At 36.3% G+C, this 27599-nt stretch overlaps 1 protein-coding gene across 9 annotated transcripts in view; it reads right to left on the reverse strand.

Moving 5' to 3' along the window:
* The window catches only part of LOC6039845 (voltage-dependent L-type calcium channel subunit beta-2), a 245449-nt gene that overhangs the window by 144925 nt on the left and 72925 nt on the right, over nucleotides 1–27599 (reverse strand). For all 9 annotated transcript variants that reach the window (XM_038257740.1, XM_038257737.1, XM_038257729.1 and 6 more), the window contains exon 3: nucleotides 3851–3886. In XM_038257740.1, coding sequence (XP_038113668.1) covers nucleotides 3851–3886 — 36 coding nt within the window. The remainder of the gene's footprint in view (nucleotides 1–3850; nucleotides 3887–27599) is intronic.

The raw sequence follows: 27599 nt of genomic DNA on the forward strand, positions 1-27599 counted from the left end.
ATTCTGTCGTTTTGATTACCTTCTCGTGTTTGGCCTGACTGGCAGCGCGAGTTGCATTGTGCCCGGCATGTTCTCGTTCCCGATGATTGACTCATTTGGAGCATTTAGAGTGGTGCATGTGGAGTGAGTTTTGGTTTTTTTCTCGTTTTTGTTTTCTGTAGAGGAAGTGAAAGTGCACAATTTAGGTTGTTGTTTTTCACCCCGATCGATACGAAGCTCATTAATTTTGCGTAATTATAACCTCAACTTGTAGAGGTCATATTCAGAGCGCAGAAAAAAACAACTAATTTTGACACCTCTCACATCATTTGTAACGGATACCTGGGCGATGCGACGACGACCCCTGGAGCCATGTCGTCGCGGAACCTGCGAGGTAATTCCGAGGGTCTTGGGTAGGTACATACTTCGCGGCGAAAACCCCGCCACCCTAGTTATGGATGCTTATTTTCGGCTCATTATTTCCGACCCGGGGAGATAAAACTCATTAGCAGGGCAGAAGCGTGACCAACGGCGTAAAGTGCGTGTGCCCCCGACCGACCTCTTCAGAGCAGAAGGAGGACGGTTCACACATGGGAAAGCCGCGCGGACGCGGACGGAACATGAAACGTTCATTACCACATTAGACGAATTACCTAATCCTCGGCTTGCCTTAGTTGCGAGGCGTAACTGTAGCACCAAACTTAACCGTAAGTCAAATGTACGAGCTGAGAGCACATTGGCTGTTGATAAATGAACATGATTACTAGTGGGTAAAGTAGTAAAGAGAAGATTATTTGTTGATTTTTGAAGAAATGTAATGAAAAAGAATGGTTTCACGTTGGAAAATAGTAAACATCATTTGATAGGAAATGATGAAACATACTTCAACTTTTAACATCAAATTACTGTGACTTCCTAAGAGTACTTAAGTTAAGATCAAGAAATAATCATACCTACGAAAAAGTAATCACAAATCAAAACTTCAAAATAAAACCAAAATAATAACACGCGCGTAGAAGAAAAGAAACATCAATCATTACAAATCTAGATTTAATGACAAAAACTAATTACACTTTTCACTTTGGTTGCCTCCCTCGTAACGACAGTGTTTTAACCTGGCAGCTTTCGTGGGGGTACCTTCCTTATGGGTGGACGGGGGGGGGGGTCTCAAAGCAGCACAGAGGTAATAATTTCATATTTCTTTGTTTTAGTGAGAGTTGGCCACCATCATGGTACGATGTATGTTCAGAGCGATAGTTAGAGACGAAAACTCGCTGTTTTTGAATCAAAGTGAATGAAAATTTAACTTGAGACAATCAGTATATTTTCTTTATACATATCATGATTCAAGTTTTTATTCCAAAACAAACATTAAAAAAATGGTATCTTATTTGGCATGAAAATTATAAAATAATCCGTTTTAAAATACTGCTTTTGTGCTAATCTATGTTTTAACAGTTTTTAACAGCTTCTCAACAATTTGATACGAGTATTTTCTATTGAGAGCAATTCCAGCTCAAATCAGGAATTTTTCTGATACTTTTGTACCCGACCCTCTCCGATTTCAATGAAACTTTTTAGACATGTTATCCCAGGCCTATATAAGCCATTTTTGTGTATATGGAGCCAATAGTACTCGAAAATAACATTTGAGAAAGGCGTAAGGTATTAAAATATTTTTGTATTTTGCAATTTAAAAATTACTGTATCTCGAAGCCATTGCGTCGTATCCAAAAGTGGTCAAAGACAAACTTGTAGGAAATTGGACGGGCTTTCTGAAAAAAATACACTGAAACAAAAATACACGCCTCTTCTATGAGATTTTTTGATTTTTGGTCTAAAACTTAAATTTAAAGTTGTTGTCACGATTTTTTTTCGTTCAAAATTTTTGAGGAAATAGCCTAAGATGTTACCAAAAGACTGACGAAAAATGCAGGATGGTATGACTCTCCTAAAAAAAAAAACAAAAATCATTTACTAAAACTGTTTTTTTTTTTTGAAAAGTGGTCTAAACGTCAAAATTTTAAAAAACCCATAGTAGGAATCGATTCACCACACAATTTTACATAAGAGTCTCTATATTGACCATTGTCCTATGTCCAATCCTTGGGAAGATACAGCGGGTTTAAAAATAAAAATGATGAAAAAATGGGTTTTTTGGTGGTTTTTGGCAATTTCTTTATGACGGACTTGGTTTTTCAGTCTCGTAAATATTTTTACCGGAAAGCTCGTCCAATTTCCCATAAGTTTGCCTTTGACAGCTTTTTGATTTGACTTGTTTTGATATTTACGTAAGCTAATTTAATATCCAGGTTTCTACCACACTGAAAAAAATATTCTCTTTTCAGTTATTAACAATGTAATTAAGCTTATAACTGTAAGCCCTTACATCCAATTGAAATGCTGTCAAAGGCAAACTTATGGGAAATTGGACGAGCTTTCCGGGAAAAATATTAACGAGACTGAAAAACCAAGTCTGTCATATAAAAATTGCCAAAAACCACAAAAAAACCATTTTTTCATTATTTTTATTTTTAAAACCGCTGTATCTTCCCACGGATTGGACATAGGACAATGGTCAATATAGAGACTTTTATGTAAAATTGTCTGGGAAATCGATTCCCACTATGGGTTTTTTTCAAATTTAGACATTTAGACCACTTTTCAAAAAAACAGTTTTAGTAAATGATTTTTGTATTTTTTTAGGAGAGACATACCATCCTGCATTTTTCGTCAGTCTTTTTATAACATCTTAGGCTATTTTCTCAAAAATTTTGAACGAAAATTTAAATTTTAGACTTAAAAATCAAATAATCTCATAGAAGTGGCGTGTATTTTTGTTTCAATGTATTTTTTTCAGAAAGCCCGTCCAATTTCCTACAAGTTTGTCTTCGACCACTTTTTGATACGACGCAATTGCTTTGAGATACAGTAATTTTTAAATTGCAAAATACAAAAATATTTAAATACCTTACGCCCTTCTCAAATGTTATTTTCGAGTACTATTGGCTCCATATACACAAAAATGGCTTATATAGGCCTAGGATAACATGTCTAAAAAGTTTCATTGAAATCGGAGAGGGTCGGGTACAAAAGTACCAGAAAAATTCCTGATTTGAGCTGGAATTGCTCTTGAGACATAGTTACTTGAAAAATGCGAAATACGTCAAAAACGTAACTTTTTGGACGTTTCTAAGACGGCTTAGACACCCTTTATGGTTATACAAATAACTTCAAAGAATGCATAAGACACTTTTGCGATCATCGCATCCCAAACAAACAGGCAAAACCTTTATTTGCCAGCGATTCAGCGGCATTTAATTTCAACTGCTCGCTTTTAATTCTACTTTATACACGCACGCACATACATTTGATGATCTTACTCTCCACAGACAAACCCCTCGCAGTGGGAGGAGTATCATCGCGCCCACCAATGGAATCATGCTTGCATTATAAAAAAAAGACACCCACTTAAAGTTCTAAAATTAAATTATTTTGGAAATGAGTCTACGACGAGTCGCGTATGCTCCGAGCTTGTTTCGTCTAGAAAGTAAAGACTGATTGTGGAATAAATATAAATATAAAAAATGATTTAACTTATTCCCGCTTTTCTGAAAAATTTAATTAGCGAGTATATTTTCCATTAAGTGATGCAACTAAAATTTCAATGTTTATGAAAAAATATCTCTGAAGATAAGTCACATGTAATTAGTAACAGATTTCCCCCCAAAACCAAACGATTTCTTTGTTGCGCTTCAAGCGAAGCTGAGGTAAATTTTTGGGTAATGACTGTAATTTGGAATGTTGGTCATGAGAGTCGATGTTTTTTTTTTTGTTGTCAAAAACAATCGCCGCAACGATTTAAACTTACTTTTGATGAGATTAGAGTTAGAGTTGGTGACGATTCCTGGAAAGATAGAAAGAAAAATGAGAAAATAATTGTTAGTAATTGCGAGTGAGAAATTCGGTGTGGGCTTCAATTTGGAGTCTGTGTTTTGTTTACTTTTTGATTAACCTTTTCGTTTACCATTTCCCACCATCAAGAAAGAGAGAATATCTCCAGACTGTTTTCCAATCAATTTGCCCTCAATTTTCTGGCTACGGTATGTGCAACGATATCGAAAGTGCTCCTTGCGGAATTAATAATAAATACTTGATACTCGGGTGAATACTGGCACTATGGGAAATTGTTTTTTTGCGGTCAAAATTTTTGTTTCCATAAACAAACACAGAATTTCTTCAAGTTAAAATTTGGATTAGAAGAATGAAAAGAAAATTAAAAGTTTAGTAAACTGTATGAGCAAAAATTGCTTTCACAGTTCAAGCGAGCGAAAGTCCTTTCGCAAAAACAAATGAAAAGCCGGGACCGGGTTCGATTGAAAATAATAAAGGCGAGGTGAAAACGGAAAAGAAAGTAAGAACACAAGGAAAACTCCCGCCACCACCTTCAACTTAAGGGGCCGACAAGATGACGCTGGCGCGGGGGCAAGAGAAATTGAAAGGAGGTTTGAAATTGAAATTGAATTTAGATTGCTTCATATATCGGGCTGTGGCTGATAAATATTTTTTCCTCGTATTCCTTGGCCGTCTTTGAAAGGAGAACCAGAAAGGATCATATCTCGGCATCTAAACAACACCGGCCCATGACCGAAGCCGATGGAAGAGAGGGTGGATTAAATCTCGTTTCTTTTTTTTCACTCTTTTTTTTGGGAAAAAGTTCAGTTGAGTCGAGCAGCAAATATTCCATCTAAATATTTCAACAGGAATGAACGACTTCTTTTCACCCTGGAAAAAAAAGCCTTAAGAAATCAGAAATCAACGCGATGGCCTTTTTGAAAATTTTAACACGCTCTGCAATTTCTTTTTGAAGAACAATAACAGAAGTGGAAAAGGATCAACGCCTTGGAATTGGTTGCTTTAGTTGATGTTCGGCAGGATTCATGGCTTTTTCGCTGGTGAATTGTTCATCCCGAGATTGAGCGTGGGGTTGAAAGATAAGAGATTAAGCTTGATGAGGGAAACGTCAATTCGTGACATGGTTGTCGGAAATTATTTTCGTTAGGTTACAGCTGGCTTTTGAGGATAGAGTGTTGTTGGAAAAGTATTACTCAGCTGAGGCTCAATTGCTATAGTTTTTATGGTATTCAAAGCGCACATTAAAATCGAAGTCAGAGTCACTTAAACTCTCGAAGACAGAATAAGACGACAAATTTGATTTATTTTTAGAATTTCAGGTTAGTTTTCTAGATCACGGTAACAATCTTTAGACAAATAAAGAAAAGGCAAAATCTTTTATTTCATTACTGTTTAAAACCATTGAAAAATGTTTACTACTGACGTTCAAACCCAGCACATATTCTCACTTTCCATGACAGCCAAACCCATAAAAGTTCAATAAAACCTCACTTTCGGGAAGTAAGCTGACAAGCCACGGCCATAAAAATAGCACCAAGCAATTTCGAAGTAGAAAAAAAACGATCCCACGAATCCCACCGCTCAAATTATAGGATCGCTCATACCTTCGATTATTATGAGTTTTATTCCTCCATTAAAAAAAATGTGTACCCAAAGCCTTTCAAATCAAGCAGCGTTGCCCGGGGGTCATCGATGACGAGTCCCAGGAATTGAGCAACCAAGCGGCCTGACTCGATTTGACTCCTAATTTCCTCCTCGAGTGTACCCTCAACTTCTCCGGTCGATCCTGCTGACCAAACAGCAGCAGAACAAGAACCCCGAGAGAAGTTAATCCACATAAAATCTACCTGAGTGCAATGTTACCTCGACTTTTTGTTCGCGGCTCTGTTCATTTGGTCAAACAAGTTTCATTAATTTTTTTCCTTTCTTTCAAAGCATGGTAAAGGCTGTTAGGGAATTACTGACGCTCGGGGTCTCGTTGCATTTCGGAATTGAACTGGACCATTAGAGGAGAGACCAAGAAAAAGCAGTCCCGAGAAGAAAACCTGGGAAGTGGGAATTGGATTGGAACGAAGCGGAACGCGCTGAAAAGGATCGACCGAAATTGAATTAGAGGACGAATGAAGCGACAAGTTGTAAATTGCAGTGTGGGATTACTGAGGAGGTTTTTAGTTTTTTTTTCTGCATTTTTCGGTCGTGCCCATTCGTTGTTGTTTTCTGAGAATTGTGCAATGTTGCAATGAGCCTTGAGGTAACGTGAAAAAATGGGTTTGGGATGGGATAGAAGTTGTTGCTGAGGAAATAATTGAAGCTATTAATCATGAGCTTACTTTAAGTTAGTGAATTTTTCGTTCCAGTCCCTCTTATGTTAGTTTACGAGGACTTAATTCCTCCCTTGTTACCAAATAGACACCAAAGCTTATTCAGTTGCAAAATACACTGAACAATGCCAATTTTCCATCATTTTTATAATGCAAAATCTAACTATTAATATTTGTAAAGTTAACACTCGGAATAAAATAAACATATGAAAACAATTTTATCTAGCTTCCTTTTTTACGTGGAATGCAAAACCTAACAAAAGATGAATGATTTTTTTTTAAAAGAGTGCAAAATTTTCAAAAACTTAAATATATACTTCAGAAAACAAATTTCTTACGAAATTAAAGCGTCCAATTTCCGTTTCCCGGAAAATTTGTAAATTTCCCAAGAATTCCCGAAATTCAAGCAGACTCAACTTTTTTGAACAAATTTTTGAAAATGTGCAGCAAAAATTTAAAAATTAAAGAATTTGATAAGATCAGTTAAATTTTCTGTAAATATTCAATTGATTAGATGGTAAAAATATGTTATGTTAAGATTTATTTCTGATAATTTTTATTTCTGAAGCATCCAAATCTGAAAACAGATCTTACTTAATGAATATAATCTACATTTACATTTAAGGTACGGTATTTAAAGTATAATTGGTGCAATTTTATTTAAAAAATCTATATATAATCTCTTCTCGCCAAAGCAAAATTGAGATTTTTTACGTTTTTGTTTACCATGATCAAATTGGATGAAAATGAATTGATATCATGTTGAATATTTCAAATAGTATTGTGCAATTAAATTTCGTTTCAGCAATTACAGTTTAACGTAATGTTTTTTTTATGGATTCATTTTATTGAATGTCCAAACACTTTTATAAAATAAACTCTCGTCTACAAAAAAAATCCGACACATTTTTTGATTTTTAGTTCGATTGAATTACCCCTGATCGCATAAACATTTTCATCGATTTTGAGTTAACGGTGTAGTTTGGTTCAAAATCGTGTGCCCTTTCACTTTGTTCTTGGTTCTAGAAATCTAGAGAAAATCCAGTTCTTTTTCGCAAAAACTTAACTTCAAATGCGTTTTTCTCACCTTGCTGAATTTGCTTATGTGATATTTATAGGAGCATGGGCAGTGAACAGCTTTTAAATCCGACAAAAAATATTTTCTTATATTTTCTTGAAGATGCATGATACATTCCTCACACTTATTTTAACCATTAACGTCGTTATCCCACACAATTTTGATGCTAAATATGCATCAGAACGAAGCTAAGAAAGCTCACTATGGAGCAGTTCTCTCAGATTTCGGTCATTCGATTTTTTTTTTTTTGTATTTTTTAATCCGACTGAAACTTTTTTGGTGCCCTTTGGTATGCCCAAAGAAGCCATTTTGCATCATTAGTTTGTCCATATAATTTTCCATACAAATTTAGCAGCTGGCCATACAAAAATGATGTATGAAAATTCAAAAATCTGTATCTTTTGGATGAATTTTTTGATCGATTTGGTGTCTTGGGCAAAGTTGAAGGTATGGATATGGACTACATTTAAAACAAAAGTGACACGGTAAAAAAATTTTTGGTGATTTTTTATTTAACTTTTTGTCACTAAAACTTGATTTGCAAAAAAACTCTATTTTTATTTTTTTTATTTTTTGATATGTTTTAGAGGACATCAAATGCCAACTTTTCAGAAATTTCCAGGTTGTGCAAAAAATCTTTGTACGAGTTATGAATTTTTGAATCAATACTGATTTTTTCAAAAAATCGAAAAGTTGGTCGCAAATTTTTTTTAACTTCATTCAATATTACGCCCTTTTAAAATGTTAGTGTTGGTTTAAAAATTTTTAAAATATTTTTTTAAAAAAGATCGAAAAATTTCACGACTGTTTCACATTTTAACATTGGAAATCGGACCATTAGTTGCTGAGATATCGACATTGGAAAATGGTGTGTTCAATCAACATCAATTTTCCTGTTTTTAAATCATTGCATGGCAATATCTTAGCAACAAAGGGTCGTATCAACAAAGTTCAACAATGCAAAATATAGAGAATTTTCTCAGCTTTTCAAAAATATTTTTTCCAAAAGTGGGCAAACATGTGCACTTATTTTAAAAAATGAAAAACTGCGACTATTTTCAAAAAAGTCACCTAAAAATGGATTTAACTTGAAAACGGTGCACTTTATCAAAGTTTTACTAATGAACTTTTTGATTGCAAATTTGATTTTACATCAAAAAATGAAGTTGAAAAATTTTTGCGACCAATTTTTTGATTTTTTGAAAAAATCAGTATTGATTCAAAAATTCATAACTCTCCAAAGATTTTTTGAACAACCTGGAAATTTCTGAAAAGTTGGCATTTGATGTCCTCTAAAACATATCAAAAAATAAATAAAATAAAAATAGTGTTTTTTTGCAAATTAAGTTTTAGTGACAAAAAGTTAAATAAAAAATCACCAAAATTTTTTTACCTTGCATAATTTTTTTCAGTGTAGTTTATATCCATACCTACAACTTTGCCGAAGACACCAAATCGATCAAAAAATTCCTTCAAAAGATACAGATTTTTGAATTTTCATACATCATTTTTGTATGGCCAAAAAATGCAAAATGGCTTCTTTGGGCATACCGAAGGCACCAAAAAAGTTTCAGTCGGATTAAAAAATACAAAAATTAAAATTTAAGAAAAAAGACCGATTTTGTAGAGAATTGCTTTATAATCAAAATTTCCCGGGAATTTTGTTGAAAATTTCCCGTTTCCCGGAATTTGTGTAACCCTGGAAAATTGGACACTCTAGTAAAAATGCTCATTATTGTTTGATTATTGTATTAAAATCTGAAAAATTGTAATTTTCACATCCTGTCAAAATATACGGCGTATTAAAAACTGATCAACAATGTGAAAGTCACGTTTTAGTTTTCAGTACTCTGTATCTACTAACAGAAGCAAGAGAGCAAAATACTTTTTTATGAAGATTTAGAGCATTCTCTCAATTTCAACACTGTTGCGCTGGTTTTTTAATTTTGTTAAAATTTAAAAAAATCAAAGTGCAAAAAATAGGGTTTCTCCATACAAACTCTCATACTAAATCCAATCGCATCAAAATTTTGGGAGGTTGTTTTGTACCCCAGAAAGAACAAAAAAAATATGTTGATTCTTTGAAATGAATTCAGATCGCATCTACAAGTTTTTTTATTTAAAAATAAATCTGTGTTCCACCCAAAACAACGAACAATTCTCTATTCCATCCAAATTATCTTGTTCTCCTTGTCACCAGAAGCCGCATCAATCTATGAACAACAATCAGACAACATACACCTACATTACGCAAATAAAACCAAGTTGAAACACATGAAACAAGACCACCGTCCGATGAATCATTAACTTCAAGACAGCTGCTTCGACTGCAAGCACAACAATCCCGCACTACCGCACGCTCATGAATCACTCGTTATCTTATAATTATCCACCCCGAAACCAGCCATAAAGTAACAACTATCCTATGAAGACAAAAAAAAAGTGGAGGCCCCCGAAAACAAATTTGAAATAAATTTAATTACCTTTTTTGTGTTGCTGGTGCTGCTGCTGCGTCTTTGGTATTAGCTTAAGGTACACACACCTTCGACTTTTTTAAGCAGCGAGAGAAACAACATAAAACAAGTCGAACAACTAAACTCATACCTTACCTGATTTACACCCGTCCGAGAAGGAGCAAAAAAAAACGAGCACCACAACCAAATCATAAAGGCAGAAACATAAAGAGCAGAATTACTGCTGACCAGAAGACCTACCGCGCGAATGCCTCAAGTCTGTGGCAGCGGTAAATTGTACGACGGCTAAATGAATTCATTGTAGCCAACTGCACGAGCCGACGAGCCACGAAATGTGAGCAGCTACACCGCGCAAGTACCCACTAATTTGAATAATAAAAAATTTCGGAGGCACCCTCAACCTCCCCCCCTGCTGACCACTCAACCACCAAATGGGTTAAGAGAGACAATGTCGGTGGGTCTTAAAATGGTCTACCTAAGTGAGATAAACTATTATCAAGGGGGTCTAATTTGCACCCCCCGAGAGATGACCTCCGAGCGGTCAGTTCTGCTCTTCAGGGTGTGATTTAAGTGTACCTCTGAGACGACTTTTGCGTTGAGGCATCGGGTGAGAATTTTCGGAACTTCACTTGTATGGAGTTCTTATCTTTAATGGGATCTCCGAGCTGGATTATTGTTTGAAGCTTAGTTGCAAAATAGGGATATTGCGTTTTTATGCAAATTTAGGTAGGGTAATACATTATTTAAGTTTAATTGTTTCTGCTGTGTTGATTCAATCCCCTATTTTTTTATCCCCTAGTAATAATTTACAGGACCTGATGTATTTAAAAACTTCGAATAATTTTATAATTTAAAAACATAAAAAATCATATATTTTTGGCTGACAAAGATTCCAGCGACCAACAAAATTCCAATCATGAGAATTGAATTTGAGAAAATGTCTACAAAATCAGTCTTTTTTTTTAATTTTGATTTTTTTATTTTTTTTATCCGGCTGAAAATTTTTTGGTGCCTTCGGTATGCCCAAAGAAGCCATTTTGCATCATTAGTTTGTCCATATAATTTTTCTTGAAATTTGGCAGCTGTCCATACAAAAATGATGTATGAAAATTCAAAAATCTGTATCTTTTGAAGGATTTTTTTGATCGATTTGGTGTCTTCGGCAAAGTTGTAGGTATGGATAAGGACTACATTAAAAAAAATGAAACACGGTAAAAAAAAAAATTGATGATTTTTAATTTAACTTTTTGTCACTAAAACTTGATTTGCAATAAAACACTATTTTTAATTTTTTTCATATTTTGATATGTTTTAGGGAACATCAAATGCCAATTTATCAAACTTCATTTTTCGATGTAAAATTAAATTTGCAATCGAAAAGTACACAAGTGAAATTTTGATAAACTGCACCGTTTTTAAGTTAAGGCCATTTTCAGGTAACTTTTTTGAAAATAGTCGCAGTTTTTCATTTTTTGGAATTAGTGCATATGTTTACCCACCTTTGAAAAAATTTTTTTTTTTTTGAAAAGCTGAGAAAATTCTCTATATTTTGCTTTTTTGAACTTTTTTGAAACGGCCCTTAGTTTTGGAGATATTGTCATGCAAGTGTTAAAAAACAGGAAAGTTGATGCATTCTAAGCAGCCCTAAGCCCCTAAGATGACAGTTTTCGTGAGTTGCGCGTATTCACCGACAGATGGCCAGTGGGCCTCGTCGGAGTCCGCCCAATAAATACGCAACTCAAAATTAGCATGGAAAACATTTTTTTCGTGACGTCTTTCGAGGCACGCTCACTTCCTCTGTTCTAGACTAATATTTAAACATGGCGTATCTCTAAATGAGTTTAATAAGTTTTTTAAGAATTTGATTCCAGACTGCTTGTTTTGTCGTTTCAAACCGAAACAAGGCAAAAACTATATTTATTTAAATTATTCGCTATTTTCAACAGTTTGTCTAGATAATATCGAAGGTCGCCATCTTAGGCCCACTGGGCCCACAAAAAGGGGTACGCTCAGTTTGTATGGGAGCTGTCAACATGCTCCCGGGTTGATTCTAAGCCTCACCCGAACAACCCATCATTTTCTAATGTCGATGTCTCAGCAATTAATGGTCCGATTTTCAATGTTAAAATATGAAACATTCGAGAAATTTTCCGATCTTCTTGAAAACAATATTTTTAAAAAAATTAAATCAAGACTAACATTTCAAAAGAGCCATACAAACAATATACGCCCTTTTAAAATGTTAGTCTTCGTTTAAAAATTTATTAAAAATATTTTTTTCGAAAGGATCGGATAATTTCACGAATGTTTCAAATTTTAACATTGAAAATCGGACCATTAATTGCTGAGATATCGACATTAGAAAATTTTTGGTTGTTAGGGAGAGACTTAGAACATATCAAAAATGAAAAAAAATGAAAAATAGTGTTTTTTTGCAAATCAAGTTTTAGTGCCAAAAAGTGAAATAAAAAATCACCAAAAAATTTTTACCGTGTATCATTTTTTTTCAGTGTTGTCCTTATCCACACCTACAACTTTGCAGAAGACACCAAAGAGATCAAAAAAATCCTTCAAAAGATACAGATTTTTGAATTTTTATACATCATTTTTGTATGGACAACTGCCAAATTTGTATGGAAAATTATATGGACAAATTAATGATGCACATTAAAAAATACAACTGCTCATTTTAGTGAATTAACTGCGAAAGAAAAAAAACAGTAAATTTGGGGTATTCTGCGTGAATTTTGACTGAAAATAGTGTTTTTAAATTTACTTTACTCTATTTCTGTTGTTTTGCAATCATTAGGTTTAAAAAATACAATTTGACGAAAACAAAAAAAAATGACAAAAAATACTTTTTGCGTTAATGTGCATCGAAAATTTTCAAAAAATCAAAATATTTTTGAATAAACCCAAACATGCAAAAAATTATTCTACACACAAGAGAATGCATTTTAAATTGATTTGCATCTGATTGCACTTAAATTTTCATTGGCCAAATGAGGCAAAATGGGCCCTTGCCGTCATTTGCCGCCATTGAGAGTGTCACCAATCGATTTCTCGTGATTTTTACATAAAATAAGTTACTTTAAAAGTGCGGTAAACTACGGCAGTTTAAGATATTCGAGAAAAACACACTAAAAAAGGCTAAATGGGGTTAAATGGACCACTTCCTGTCATTTGCCGCTATTGAGAGTACCACCAATCGATTGCTCATAATTTTTGGGATTTTTATTTGCAAAAAAAAACAGAAGAAGAATACAGCGTAAACACTCATAAAGAAGACCCTTTCCTGTCGTCCCGTCCCAGTTTATAATTACAAATGTTTACGGTAGTTCAAGCTCGTAACGTCATGATTCGAAATCCGGATTTTTTTTTGTTATAGCTGGCAAAAAATCATGTAATGAGTTGGAAATGTAGAAATATCATCAGGATTTAGTATAAACAGTCAGTTTCAAGAGAATGCATGCAAAATATGTCTTTTCTAACAATTTTTCATCAGAATTTGAAAATTTAAATGACTTGTTGTGCTTCGAATCCCGGACACTATTAAAAGCTGATTCGAAATCCGGACACTTTTGCTTCGAATTCCGGACACTCGATTTTGTTTATGAATCTCACAAATTTGGACTGAAATGTTAGTGAATGGCATTCTTTAGGTCACAAATAAGCTGTTAACATCAAAACAATCGATAGTTTATATAAAAATTTGCTAGAATTTAAGGAAATCAAAAACATAAATTTCTGCTTTGCCTTCCCGGTGCTTCGGACGCCTATGAAATATTTCCGTTGAAATGTTTCACATTTTTGGTAAACTTATAATTTTATTTTATTTATTTTTTTTGGCATTAACTACAGCGTTCAAATAAGTTTTAAATGACAGTTGATGTTAGAATTCATCAAATAACACAGTTTTGACATTCATAATGCGAACTTATATCCAAATAATTGATAAAACAAGTTGAAGTGTCCGGGTTTCGAAGCGTCCGGGAATTCGAATTATGACGTTACTTGTGTCAAACGCGTTCTGACCTTAAATTCCTTTGCCCTTTGTCGCACTTATATCAATTTTCATTTTTGAACTTCTTTCATATGTAATGTGACAAAAATAGACAAAGTTTTTTACGATTTTTGTTGAATATCTCAGGATTGAAATCGAATTTCGGGGATCTAAGAAGTTCAAAAGGTGAGGCATTGTGAGTAGCACAAAATAGCGTTCTTTAAGCAAGTTTTTTTTTTTTAAATTTGTCTTGCTCTTGCAATTATTTTGATAACTAAGGCACTAATAGTTATCGAAATAATTGTTCCAAAATGGATTACAAAATGGCAACACGCAACTAAAAAAAAACCCCAACATTCTCTTATGAATTTCAAAAGAACTGATTGTATCTTGGTTATTCACCAATAAAACCGAATTGAATTGAATTGAAATGGCGTTCTTAACTCAACTTGGACCAAAATGCACGAGTGCGACGAAATGCTAAAAGGTTGAACTTTTTAGCACTCAAATGGATGCTGAAATATTTTTCAGTAGTGTTATTTTCAGTAATGAAAAGTAAGCCGTTTCGTCATTCGAGAACGAACGAACAATTTTACTCTTAAATATAAACAGATTGTATCAACATCAAAACAGGGTGCGCTTATAATTTCACCAACTTCTGGATTCGCTAACCTCTGGTCCAGCCCAGACCATCCATCATATTTTTCATTTACGAGTCCAAACCTCGGCGGGGAAAACCCCCGGGTGGATTTGTGTGGCCGGGTCAAAGAGTAAACAAATAGCTGCAGGGAGAAGAAGGAGGAAGAGGTCGGTATTACTATTTCAGCTAATCATCGTCGTCGTCGCAACTACTGGCTCGCAGTTAGGATCGAGCCTCGACCCCTCAGGTTTGGAAGCTGTGGGGTGGCTGGATTGGCTCGTTAAATTTAGGTCAAATGGTTCGCCGAATCGGTTGGAATGTTTGTGTTGTGTAGTCTTCCTGACAAATGTTCACGTACGCGAGAGGAGGAAACAAAAAGAAACATTACATTTTACTGATTAAGTCTATTGATCGGGCAACAATTTTAGGAATGACTGAGGATTTCGCTCCAAGCTCTCTGCGGCGTACATGGGTAAAAGCACGTTTGGCACTGCGGTTGGCATTCGGCACTTGGAAGTACTTAATCATGCTTAGCCGTCAAACCTCACGTACGGAGAGATGTTATTGTCAGTTGAAGGAATTTTTGGCGTGATTTGCCAGTTTGAAGGCCTCTCCACCACGCAGGGTTCACAGGTGAGCAACCTCTGGGGTCAATCGATCACTTCCTTGTGTGATTATCGAGCAAACCAATTCCACCAGGCGCCCTCTATTTTACACGTTTATGATACACAGCCGGATAAGTGGCTTGATTAATCAAATTATTTTCTATTTTACTTCGATTTGTGTTACCTATAATTTTCAATTTTCTTCCCCAAAACCGGGGATCTGTTTCTCGCTGGAGCAAGGGGGTGAGGGAAATTTGCCTACGTTATTTTCCTTCCTCATTTTTCACCTCTTCCCTCGACGGAGCAAGCAAGTCCCAGCCAGCGTACTTTCTTAAATAAACATGCCCAAAGGCATGAAACGGTGGGGTGGGGAAGCGAAGTGGGTGGAAGTGTTGAGCATAAATTGTGAAAAACATATGAATAAAGAACGCATAATCGATTGGGCCGGGAGGAAGAAGCTATCAAGCAGCGTTGAAGGATGGGGCAACAATGGAATAAAAGATAAATTTGGACGTGTTTTCAATGGCGCAATTACCAAATTGTTTACAGAATCTTAATTGGTTTGGACTGGACTGGACGGGAAGTACTTTACGGGATCTGATTTTGGTTTTTTGCTTGCTGGAGCAAAGATTTACTGAATTTACTGGCTGGTGTGGCACTGTAAAAAAATAGTGGAGTCTGAGCGTTTTTTACGGTATGTCCACGCATCCTCCCACCCTGTAGATTTCTGTAAAAAGAATTCCATTCACAGAATCCTCACTGCGGTTTAGGCATCGCAGTAGGCCAGGCCATTTTTTCTCATAGTGCCCACACTTTCTTCCTTCCCACATTGGAGCGCCACAATTTCCCAATTATCGCGCCTTATTTTCTCCTGGTGCAGCAGCATTTTTTTTCTTCTTCTTTTCATTCACAGACTGGTGGCGATCACGATGATGATGAATTGATAGTTTAATGGAGGCTGCTGCCAGTAGCCCCCATTCATGGTTTTGGCAAAACGATGTGCAATCCACCCAACGCGCACTGATTGAATGATATGCACACACAATTGTAGCTCGGGCTTATTGGTAAAATGGCAAGGCTGGCGCCACCGTGACCGGTTAAACATGCGAGCAAAACCGTTTGGATGTATTTTTTGGGACCACCAGCCACGAGCGATCATCACGTGGTTTTGGATGATCTTCTTTCAGCGTAAGTTAAGCTAGTTTCTTTTCCTTCATTTTTGAAGAAGGAAGGCATACAGATTTGATAATAGCTTTCCGCTAGAATTAACCCTTTTTAGCAATGAGGTAATCGATTTTGGTTTTGACTTCGATAACATTTCATCAATATATTATAAAAAAAAAAAAAATAAATAAATAAATAAATATAATGAAGAATCGAAGAAATCGATGTTCAAATTTAAAACTATATTTTTCTTTATTATTCATTGCGAAAAAATTGGGGAAACTGTGAAGAGTACCATGCTGAGAAAATTGTTTTCTCCTTTTAAGCCGGTTGTTTATTTAGAATTTTTGATTGAAATGTGTTTAATCTTCAGATCGGAACACAAAACAAGCGTATTGAATTATTACCATTACACACCCCATGGGTGGGCCAGCTAATTGAAGACAGAGAGAGAGAGAGAGCAGACCATGAATGTGAGAAAAATCTGAAATTGATTGACGAGTTAATTGTATTGAAATCGTGCGATTTTACTGTTCTGACTGGAAAGTTCAAATTTTCAGCACTCAAATAGGTGCTGAAATAGTCAGCACAAGTCAAAGTTTATCTAACAGGATTCGCCGAGTCAAAAATATTGAAAAATATTACTTTTTGATACAAGTGCTGAAAAGTTTAACTTTTCATCAACTATTTCAGTGCTTAAAACTGTAGCTTTTCAGACCTTGTATAAAAAAATACTTTTCGATTCTGATGTTTTTGGTAGTGATAAATATATATTTGTCTACTGAAAATAACAGAGAAATTAAGTAGTTTCACGAAGGATTTGCAAAGAAATCTTTTTGCGATTCCGTCGTGAAACTATTTACTTTTCCTGTCATTCTTCTGTACCAAAAATAACAGAACCGAACACTTTTCAAAATAAATGCTGAAAAGTTCTACTTCTTCAGTGTAAAATCCTTTTCACAAGAATCATGCACTCTAGAGTATTTGACAATTTTTGGATGAGACGTTACTTTCTGTTAATGTTTTTAATTTGATACGTATTTCATATTTCGTGTTACTGGTATTTTTTTTCATATTTTAAGAAAAAATAAAGTATTGAAAACTTTGATTAATCTTTAATTAAATGAAAAAATATCAAATTTCACTGAAAACTGTATCGTCAAAATGAAAATTAGCCAAAATGTTAAAAAATCAACATGGCATAACATTTATTTGATGTCATTGTTTTTACATAACAAACATCAAACCGATTTCACTGTAAGACATCTCTCCACATGCGCGTTTCGTGTGGCAGAAACTTCAAGAAACAGCTGAGGCATTCGAACTTCAATTGAAATTGAAACCTTCGAAAAAATAAAGTTCCAAGCTACCGCGCCCGCAACCTTGCCCACAGCAGTTAGTTAGTGCCCGAGATTGAAAGTAAAGTGTGACTAAATGTGACGCATTGAGCAAACGGAACGGCTGAGGAAAAAAAACCTCTTCGATTTTACTTCATTTGCTTGCCAATGATTGATCGGTCCGGGCGAGGCGAGGCTTTTAAATGAAAACTTTTACTTTCAATCAGCATGAGGCTCCGGGTACGTTTCAGTCATACAGAGAGTGTGTGTACATAAGATGGATTGTAAATTTGCATGCACTTTTGTAAGAGTTTTTCGTAGAAAATGAGGAATTTAGAGCAAACTTAATGCGTAAGACGAGAGGTTGTGCAACAGCTTGAGCTCGAACAAGCTAACATTGATTTCGTAACTTATAACATCTTTCGGCATGCGATAGTAAAAGTTTGTAACAATCTATTGAAAAAAAAACTGAAATTGCATGGAAAACACGCAACCTGATAAAAGCACCAATTTGAACACGTACCAACAACGTTACCTAAAGCCACTTTTATGGCACTCCAATAAATCTAATTTTAAATCAGTCAGCAGAACCAATGAAGAGAAACTCGAACATGGCCCAGTGTGAAAATAATGAAATTGCCCAGAGAACTCTAGTCAGTAATCCCAAACAAGCGCATTTTTGTGCATCGTTTTTTCACGAGCTTCTCGTTATTCCCTGCTTCTAAACTTCTTCAGGTTTCACGCAAAACAAAAACAACAGCATAAACTGTGAACAGCCCCGTAAAAAGAGCAACACAATTACTACGTTCTTCCCTGTGTTTCCCCCCTTCCCTTCGAGATGACTGATATTTTCGGGAAGGTGTCCGAAAGAAGCTTATCTCTGCTAGCGGCTGTTTTTGGAATGGCAGAAAAACAAAAATTCCTCATCAAACATTCGTCAAAATTTCAGCACTGTAATATTTCATCAAATTTTCATGCCTCAACACAGACTAGTTCGCACTGGAACAAGCTGCGGGTAAAAAATACGCACCCGTAATGAATCCTCTGGTAAATTGTGTGAAAGGAGGAATAGAACGAAAAAAAAAACAAGGGTTTTGCGAGATGAGTCGAGGAATCGATTCATAACACTACTCGACAAAACAAAACTTGTGTCAAGGGATTGACGATATCTCATCCGTTCCTGAGAGAAAAGGCATCCCCGAATCCGATGCAATCGACAGAATTTGATTTTATGTCCACGCGGACTGATGCGAATCTGGTAAATTTTTTAACATAAAAAATCGAACAATTTAAAAAAAACCATGTGTCTCCTCCCAATTATATGAGCCATCTACAAGAATATGGAAGCGCCTGGTGCATAGCCATTTCCTTTAAGCACAACGGAAACAACCAATACAAATGTATAAAAAAGTTGTCAAGTTCTCGGGGGGTCCACAGCTAGCATTTTTTGTACGATTATAAAAAATAAATATTAAAAGTTTAAAATTAATTTATTTTAAAAACATATTTTTTGATTTATTTGTTTACTAAAATTTTATGTATCTCAAAGGTCTATGGGTACTTCGGGATGTCCATGGTCACCCAAGGACTCCCTGGAGTTAAGATCTACGAGTCTACCGCCGTAACAAGCACAAGGTCGTGAGATTTTGACCCCGGATCATGTGCGTATAGCATCAATGGATATGGTAGACTACTATATGAATGTGTTGGGATGTTCATGGTCATCCAAGGACTCCCTGGAGTTAAGATCTACGAGTCTACCGCCGTAACAAGCAAGAGGTCGTCGGATTTTGACCCCGGATCATGTGCGTATAGCATCAGTGGATATGGTAGACTACTGTATGAATGTGTTGGGATGTTCATGGTCATCCAAGGACTCCCTGGAGTTAAGATCTACGAGTCTACCGCCGTAACAAGCAAGAGGTCGTCGGATTTTGACCCCGGATCATGTGCGTATAGCATCAGTGGATATGGTAGACTACTATATGAATGTGTTGGGATGTTCATGGTCATCCAAGGACTCTCTGGAGTTAAGATCTACGAGTCTACCGCCGTAACAAGCAAGAGGTCGTCGGATTTTGACCCCGGATCTTGTGCGTATAGCATCAGTGCATATGGTAGACTACTATATGAATGTGTTGGGATGTCCATGGTCATCCAAGGACTCCTGGAGTTAAGATCTACGAGTCTACCGCCGTAACAAGCAAGAGGTCGTCTTATTTTGACCCCGGATCTTGTGCGTATAGCATCAGTGGATATGGTAGACTACTGTATGAATGTGTTGGGATGTCCATGGTCATCCGAGGACTCCTGGTGTTAAGATCTACGAGTCTACCGCCGTAGCAAGCAAGAGGTCGTCTTATTTTGACTCCGGATCTTGTGTGTATAGCATCAGTCCATATGGTAGACTACTGTATGAATGTGTTGGGATGTTCATGGTCATCCAAGGACTCCCTGGAGTTAAGATCTACGAGTCTACCGCCGTAACAAGCAAGAGGTCGTCGGATTTTGACCCCGGATCATGTGCGTATAGCATCAGTGGATATGGTAGACTACTATATGAATGTGTTGGGATGTTCATGGTCATCCAAGGACTCCTGGAGTTAAGATCTACGAGTCTACCGCCGTAACAAGCAAAAGGTCGTGAGATTTTGACCCCGGATCATGTGCGTATAGCATCAATGGATATGGTAGACTACTATATGAATGTGTTGGGATGTTCATGGTCATCCAAGGACTCCCTGGAGTTAAGATCTACGAGTCTACCGCCGTAACAAGCAAGAGGTCGTCGGATTTTGACCCCGAATCATGTGCGTATAGCATCAGTGGATATGGTAGACTACTGTATGAATGTGTTGGGATGTTCATGGTCATCCAAGGACTCCCTGGAGTTAAGATCTAAGATAACAAGCAAGAGGTCGTCGGATTTTGACCCCGGATCATGTGCGTATAGCATCAGTGGATATGGTAGACTACTATATGAATGAGTTGGGATGTTCATGGTCATCCAAGGACTCCCTGGAGTTAAGATCTACGAGTCTACCGCCGTAACAAGCAAAGGTCGTGAGATTTTGACCCCGGATCATGTGCGTATAGCATCAATGGATATGGTAGACTACTATATGAATGTGTTGGGATGTCCATGGTCATCCGAGGACTCCCTGGAGTTAAGATCTACGAGTCTACCGCCGTAGCAAGCAAGAGGTCGTCTTATTTTGACTCCGGATCTTGTGTGTATGGCATCAGTCCATATGGTAGACTACTGTATGAATGTGTTGGGATGTTCATGGTCATCCAAGGACTCCCTGGAGTTAAGATCTACGAGTCTACCGCCGTAACAAGCAAGAGGTCGTCGGATTTTGACCCCGGATCATGTGCGTATAGCATCAGTGGATATGGTAGACTACTATATGAATGAGTTGGGATGTTCATGGTCATCCAAGGACTCCCTGGAGTTAAGATCTACGAGTCTACCGCCGTAACAAGCAAAGGTCGTGAGACCCCGGATCATGTGCGTATAGCATCAATGGATATGGTAGACTACTATATGAATGTGTTGGGATGTCCATGGTCATCCGAGGACTCCCTGGAGTTAAGATCTACGAGTCTACCACCGTATCAAGCAAGAGGTTGTCTTATTTTGACCCCGGATCTTGTGCGTATATCCTTGCTTACCACTTAAGCCAAACGGCGACCTATTGTTTGTTACGGCGGTAGACTCGTAGACTCCAGGGACTCCTTGGATGACCATGGACATCCCAACACATTCATATAGTAGTCTACCATATCCATTGATACTATACGCACATGATCCGGGGTCAAAATCTCACGACCTTTTGCTTGTTACGGCGGTAGACTCGTAGATCTTAACTCCAGGGAGTCCTTGGATGACCATGGACATCCCAACACATTCATATAGTAGTCTACCATATGCACTGATAATATACGCACATGATCCGGGGTCAAAATAAGACGACCTCTTGCTTGCTACGGCGGTAGACTCGTAGATCTTAACACCAGGGAGTCCTCGGATGACCATGGACATCCCAACACATTCATACAGTAGTCTACCATATCCACTGATGCTATACGCACAAGATCCGGGGTCAAAATAAGACGACCTCTTGCTTGTTACGGCGGTAGACTCGTAGATCTTAACTCCAGGGAGTCCTTGGATGACCATGAACATCCCAACACATTCATATAGTAGTCTATCATATGCACTGATGCTATACGCACAAGATCCGGGGTCAAAATCCGACGACCTCTTGCTTGTTACGGCGGTAGACTCGTAGATCTTAACTCCAGGAGTCCTTGGATGACCATGAACATCCCAACACATTCATATAGTAGTCTACCATATCCACTGATGCTATACGTACATGATCCGGGGTCAAAATCCGACGACCTCTTGCTTGTTACGGCGGTAGACTCGTAGATCTTAACTCCAGGGAGTCCTTGGATGACCATGAACATCCCAACACATTCATACAGTAGTCTACCATATCCACTGATGCTATACGCACATGATCCGGGGTCAAAATCCGACGACCTCTTGCTTGTTACGGCGGTAGACTCGTAGATCTTAACTCCAGGGAGTCCTTGGATGACCATGAACATCCCAACACATTCATATAGTATTCTACCATATCCATTGATGCTATACGCACATGATCCGGGGTCAAAATCTCACGACCTTTTGCTTGTTACGGCGGTAGACTCGTAGATCTTAACTCCAGGGAGTCCTTGGATGACCATGGACATCCCGAAGTACCCATAGACCTTTGAGATACATAAAATTTTAGTAAACAAATAAATCAAAAAATATGTTTTTTAAATAAATTAATTTTAAACTTTTAATATTTATTTTTAAAATCGTACAAAAAATGCTAGCTGTGGACCCCCCGAGAACTTGACAACTTTTTTATACATTTGTATTGGTTGTTTCCGTTGTGCTTAAAGGAAATGGCTATGCACCAGGCGCTTCCATATTCTTGTAGATGGCTCATAAAATTGGGAGGAGACACATGGTTTTTTTTAAATTGTTCGATTTTTTATGTTAAAAAATTTACCAGATTCGCATCAGTCCGCGTGGACATAAAATCAAATTCTGTCGATTGCATCGGATTCGGGGATGCCTTTTCTCTCAGGAACGGATGAGATATCGTCAATCCCTTGACACAAGTTTTGTTTTGTCGAGTAGTGTAATCTGGAAAAGTTAAGTAGATGAAAAACGCAGGTAATCTTGATGTTTCGCTCATGTTAAATATAATAAATTTTGAATTAAATTTGAATCACAAATTTAGCTTCATTTGTAAGGAGTTCTAAACTATAGATAAGCTATTTTTTCTGAGTGCTTTCTCAAAATAAACATCGTTTAAAGTATAAATTAATTTGCATTCATAAATTAAAACTAGTTTTTTGTGTCACCAGGACCAAAAAAAATTTGGGACCTTGTAAGTTTAAAAGTAGGTCTGCCCAAGCAACACACTTTGTCAGATAAACGTATTTCCTAACTGGTTGTATAACCGCTCGGCCTCGTTACCACAACTTGTTCTACAACTCCTGTGCATTGGAAAAAACGCACTTTTTTCTGTTGTATAACTTGCCAGAATAAGATGCAAGTTATCAGAGTAAGTTGTACAAATATTTTTGACAACACTGTGCTAGCTAACAATAGATTCAACGAAAAAAAGGGGGCGTGGTTAACGGCTGTGCTGTCAAATCAAAGCGCACACTGAAAAGGAAAGATAGATTGAAAACAGTTGTCTAACCGTTACCCAACTTACATGTAAACAAACAGTTCTTATTAGAATTTCAATCAACGACGAAGCCAGTAAGAATAGTATCTCTGACTATTTTGGTACGCTTGTATCTGCCGGATTGATTTAGAAAAAAATAGAAATTGTATGAAAAAAAAACAATCCTTTCGCGCACTCTAAATGTGATACTTGTGAAACCCTCTCTTCATGGCGAACTTTTAGATTTTCCTTTTTGCCTTCCTCACTGAGGTAAGGCTATCATCCTGCTCTAAAAATGAACTTCGTATAAAAACGTCGTAGACCCACCTTCATGTATACATATCGACTCAGAATCGAAAACTGAACAAATGTCTGTGTGTATGTGTGTATGTATGTGTGTGTATGTGTGTGTGTATGTATGTATGTGACCAACAAACTAGCTCATGTTTCTCGGCACTGGCTGAACCGATTTGACCCGAACTTGTTGCATTCGACTTTGTTTAGGGTCCCATAGATCGAGTTTTATACAGATTGAAGTTTCGATAAGTAGTTCAAAAGTTATGTATAAACTATGTCCGGATCCACTATCCGGATCCACTATCCGGATCCACTATCCGACCTATTGTTGGTTAGGTTATCAAAAGACCTTTCCAACGAGTCCAAAACATTGAAGATCTGGCGACCCTGTCTCGAGATATGGCCACTTAAGTGATATTGATATACTTTTTTGAAGCCGGATCTCACTTAAATGTATGTTAACTATGTCCGGGTCCATCATTCGACCCAACGTTGGTTAGGTTATCAAAAAACCTTTCCAACGAGCCCAAAACATTGAAGATCTGGCAACCCGGTCTCGAGATATGGCCACTAGGGTGTAATATGGTTGTATGGAAAAAAATAAAATTGTCCAAATTTAGCGAGCACAGCAATTTTTCAGTCTCTTTTGGGGTCCTAAACAACTCCCCAAAGTTTGGGAACGATTGGTTTAGTCCTCACTTTGCGCAAAGCGATTCAATTTTCCATATAAATTTGTAAAACCATTTTTGATTTTGATATTTATAAAATCCACGTTTCACGCTATATCAAAACTGGATTCATATTCGGATGCTCTGGAATGTGCTCTACAACTTTCCCGAAGAAAGTATGGTGCTAACTTGCTCCTAAAAAAAAGATACAGCGTGTTCAAAACTCGTCTAAAACGTGTTTTTTGCTCGAAAATCACGTTTTAGACGAGTTTTGAGCACGCTGTATCTTCTTTCAGGGACAAGCTAGCACCATACTTTCTTCGGGAAAGTTGTAGAGCACCTTCCAGAGCATCCGAATATGAATCTAGTTTTGATATAGCGTGAAACGTGGATTTTATAAATATCAAAACCCAAAAAAATGGTTTTTCCCATACAAATTTATATGGAAAATTGAATCGCTTTGCGCAAAGTGAGGACTAAACCAATCGGTCCCAAACTTTGGGGAGTTGTTTAGGACCCCAAAAGGAACTGAAAAATTGCTGTGCTGGAAAATCGATTTTGATATTACACCCTAATGGCCACTCAACTGCCCATATTTGAAAATTCGGCTATTATGCCACAATTATGCCAAATCAAGTATTCCGAGAAAAACGCGTTTTAGTGTTTGTCACCAAATCTCCGTCAAGGCAATTTCCCATAAGAATGGCATATTAGCCGTTTGGTTTTTCGCATCGGCAGCCAAATCTAAACACTATTTTAGTGAAATTCAAGTTTCAGAAGATGCGTTGGAACATCATCTACCACCTGGTGCTAATATCTCATTTTTGCCAAAAGTGGATATTAGCCGTTTTTTCAATGGTGGGCAGTTAAGTGATATCGATGTACTTTTTGGAAGCCGGATCTAAAAAATAGATGAAACTTGTGTACAGCCATTGTTGTGAGGAAGGCTCCAACCACATAGGTGGATTAAGTTAGTTTTTGATGAAGTTTGTCTTTCCCAAGATCAGATTCCCCGATGACTTCGACGATTTGTTGTTATCTCCACGGCAGGTCCAGGCGCGCTTCCACATCTCTCCACGAGGCTTCATATTAAACAAGCTGGCCTAAACGTCAATAAGAAGGCTGCTGTCAGCTTTGTTATACGGCTGTGAGCTATACAATTTAACTCCAGAAAAGGTTGTCATTGGAAATTAAGTTATATAAGTTTGTTTCAAGCCAGTTTCTGTAACTCCATTATGTAACTTTGTTATAACAAACCGTTTCAACTGTCATTTCGATTACCGTACCACGGAGTAACATTGAAAATTGGTGTGATTTTAATTTGTTGTTTTCTTTATCATGAACTCTGTAAGCTGATATTTTGTGTAGCTTTAACCGGCGATATGTTTATAAACAATCGGTCAACAATTAAAATTATTGCAATCTTCGATAAATAAACATTATCGAATCTCTTAATACCTCACGTACAAATTTACACAACCTAACAATACGCAATGTCAAGTTGAATATGTTTGTTGATTTTCAGTTATATAACCTATTCTCCGATAACATTTGTGTAACAAAGCGAGAAAACCTAAGGTTATTTATAGAATGGTTGGCCACGCCCATTTTTCAGTAATGCCGTCACATGACAATGTTGGATAAGCAGTGAAACAAACAGTGCAATATTTGTTTTATTCAACAAACTGTTTTCGAGTCAAACATTGCAGATGAGGGAACAGCATCTTGGCATATCAGCATTTTGACGTTTAATTACAGCTCATAAAAAGCGTTTACGACTGAAATCAAGTGATAAATACATCAAATGGAAGTGAGCAAGCAAGTTTCTATCGAAGGTGTTCCAAAATAAGTTGCAAATTGGATGTGCTAAACCTCCCAAATATAGGTGAGAGTTTTCTCTGCGTTGTGTTTTAAAGTTGGAAAAGAGTGAAGTTGACTGTGTTTTAACACTTTTATGGCACAAAACACGATAGTTACATAAGTCAGTTATACAAGCAGTGAAACAAACTGTTATTTAAGTTATGTTCAGATTTATTCTCGTATGTTTATCATAAACAATTGTCTAACTATTATTCAACAGTCAACAAGTTATGAGTGCTACTTGGGCTTACTAGTATAGTAAGATCATTCTTTTATATTTTCAGATATTTAACATTAAACATGATTATTACTTAGATTTTTGCCCACATAAAATTCTATTAATTTGTTTTAATTAACAAGATGTTAAATTTTGAAAGTAACAATTGAAAAATTACCCAAAATATTTCCTAGAGTAAAATTGTACACATGAAAAAACGTGTTTTCCTAAAGATTAATGTATATTTCCAATATGTAGTCCCAAAATTTAAAAATTGCAAAAAGTCTCAGAGTGCCCAATTTGATTGAATAAACAATATCAAACGTTTTACAATGTATAACTATAATAATATACTATAATAATAAACTATAATCAACTGTACTTGCCTTTTCAATGACAATTTCAGTTTCGACATTAGTGTTTGTTGGATCAAAACCATGAAATAATGACATTTACCTTATGGTAATTTTATTAAAATAAGCAACAAAATTCAAAATTATATTTCAAAAATGGCATGAATACAAATAATAATGATAAAATCATCCAAATTTCGGGTAAGAAACGATGAGATAAATTGGATGTTAAAATAGAGCCTAATTTACTGAATTAATGGCTAACAACGCTTAACCTTATATTATTTAGCACAATTTACCTTTAAACGACCTCAAAGGGTTTAAAACGTACACAGAGAAACAATGATGCTAATATTCATCAGGAAATTGTTTTTTTTATGTAAAAAAATGTGTTATATTACATCAGTAATTGGTAAATTTTCATCATTTTCTAGTGAATGTTCATTAGGTTCACATTTTTACACATTTTTCAAGTAAAAATAATCATAAAAAGAGTTGGGTAATTCTTTACCAACTCACACGAAATCGAGAAAAGTTGCCCCGAACCCTCTTCGATTTGCGTGAAAATTTCTTAAGAGATAACTTTTATCCCTGATCACGAATCCGAGGTCTGTTGTTGATATCTCGTGACGGAGGGGCGGTACGACCCCTTTCATTTTTAAACATGCGATAAAAGCGGTGTTTTTCAATAATTTGCAGCCTGAAACGGTGATGAGATAGAAATTTGGTGTCAAAAGGACTTTTATGTAAAATTGGACGCCCGAAAAACAACCTATTTTTCATCGAAAAAAACACATTTTTGTTAACTCTGCCATTTCCCGTTACTCAACTGTAACCATTTTGAATTTGAAAAGAAATTTAATTTACTTTTCGAATCTTCACTAACCCCAAAGGTTCCATTTTGTCATTCAGAACATTTTTTTTTTCATTTTTAATTTTGTGTTTTT

The sequence above is a fragment of the Culex quinquefasciatus genome, chromosome 2 (assembly GCF_015732765.1).
Source record: "Culex quinquefasciatus strain JHB chromosome 2, VPISU_Cqui_1.0_pri_paternal, whole genome shotgun sequence".
In the NCBI taxonomy this organism is placed as follows: Eukaryota; Metazoa; Arthropoda; class Insecta; order Diptera; family Culicidae; genus Culex; species Culex quinquefasciatus.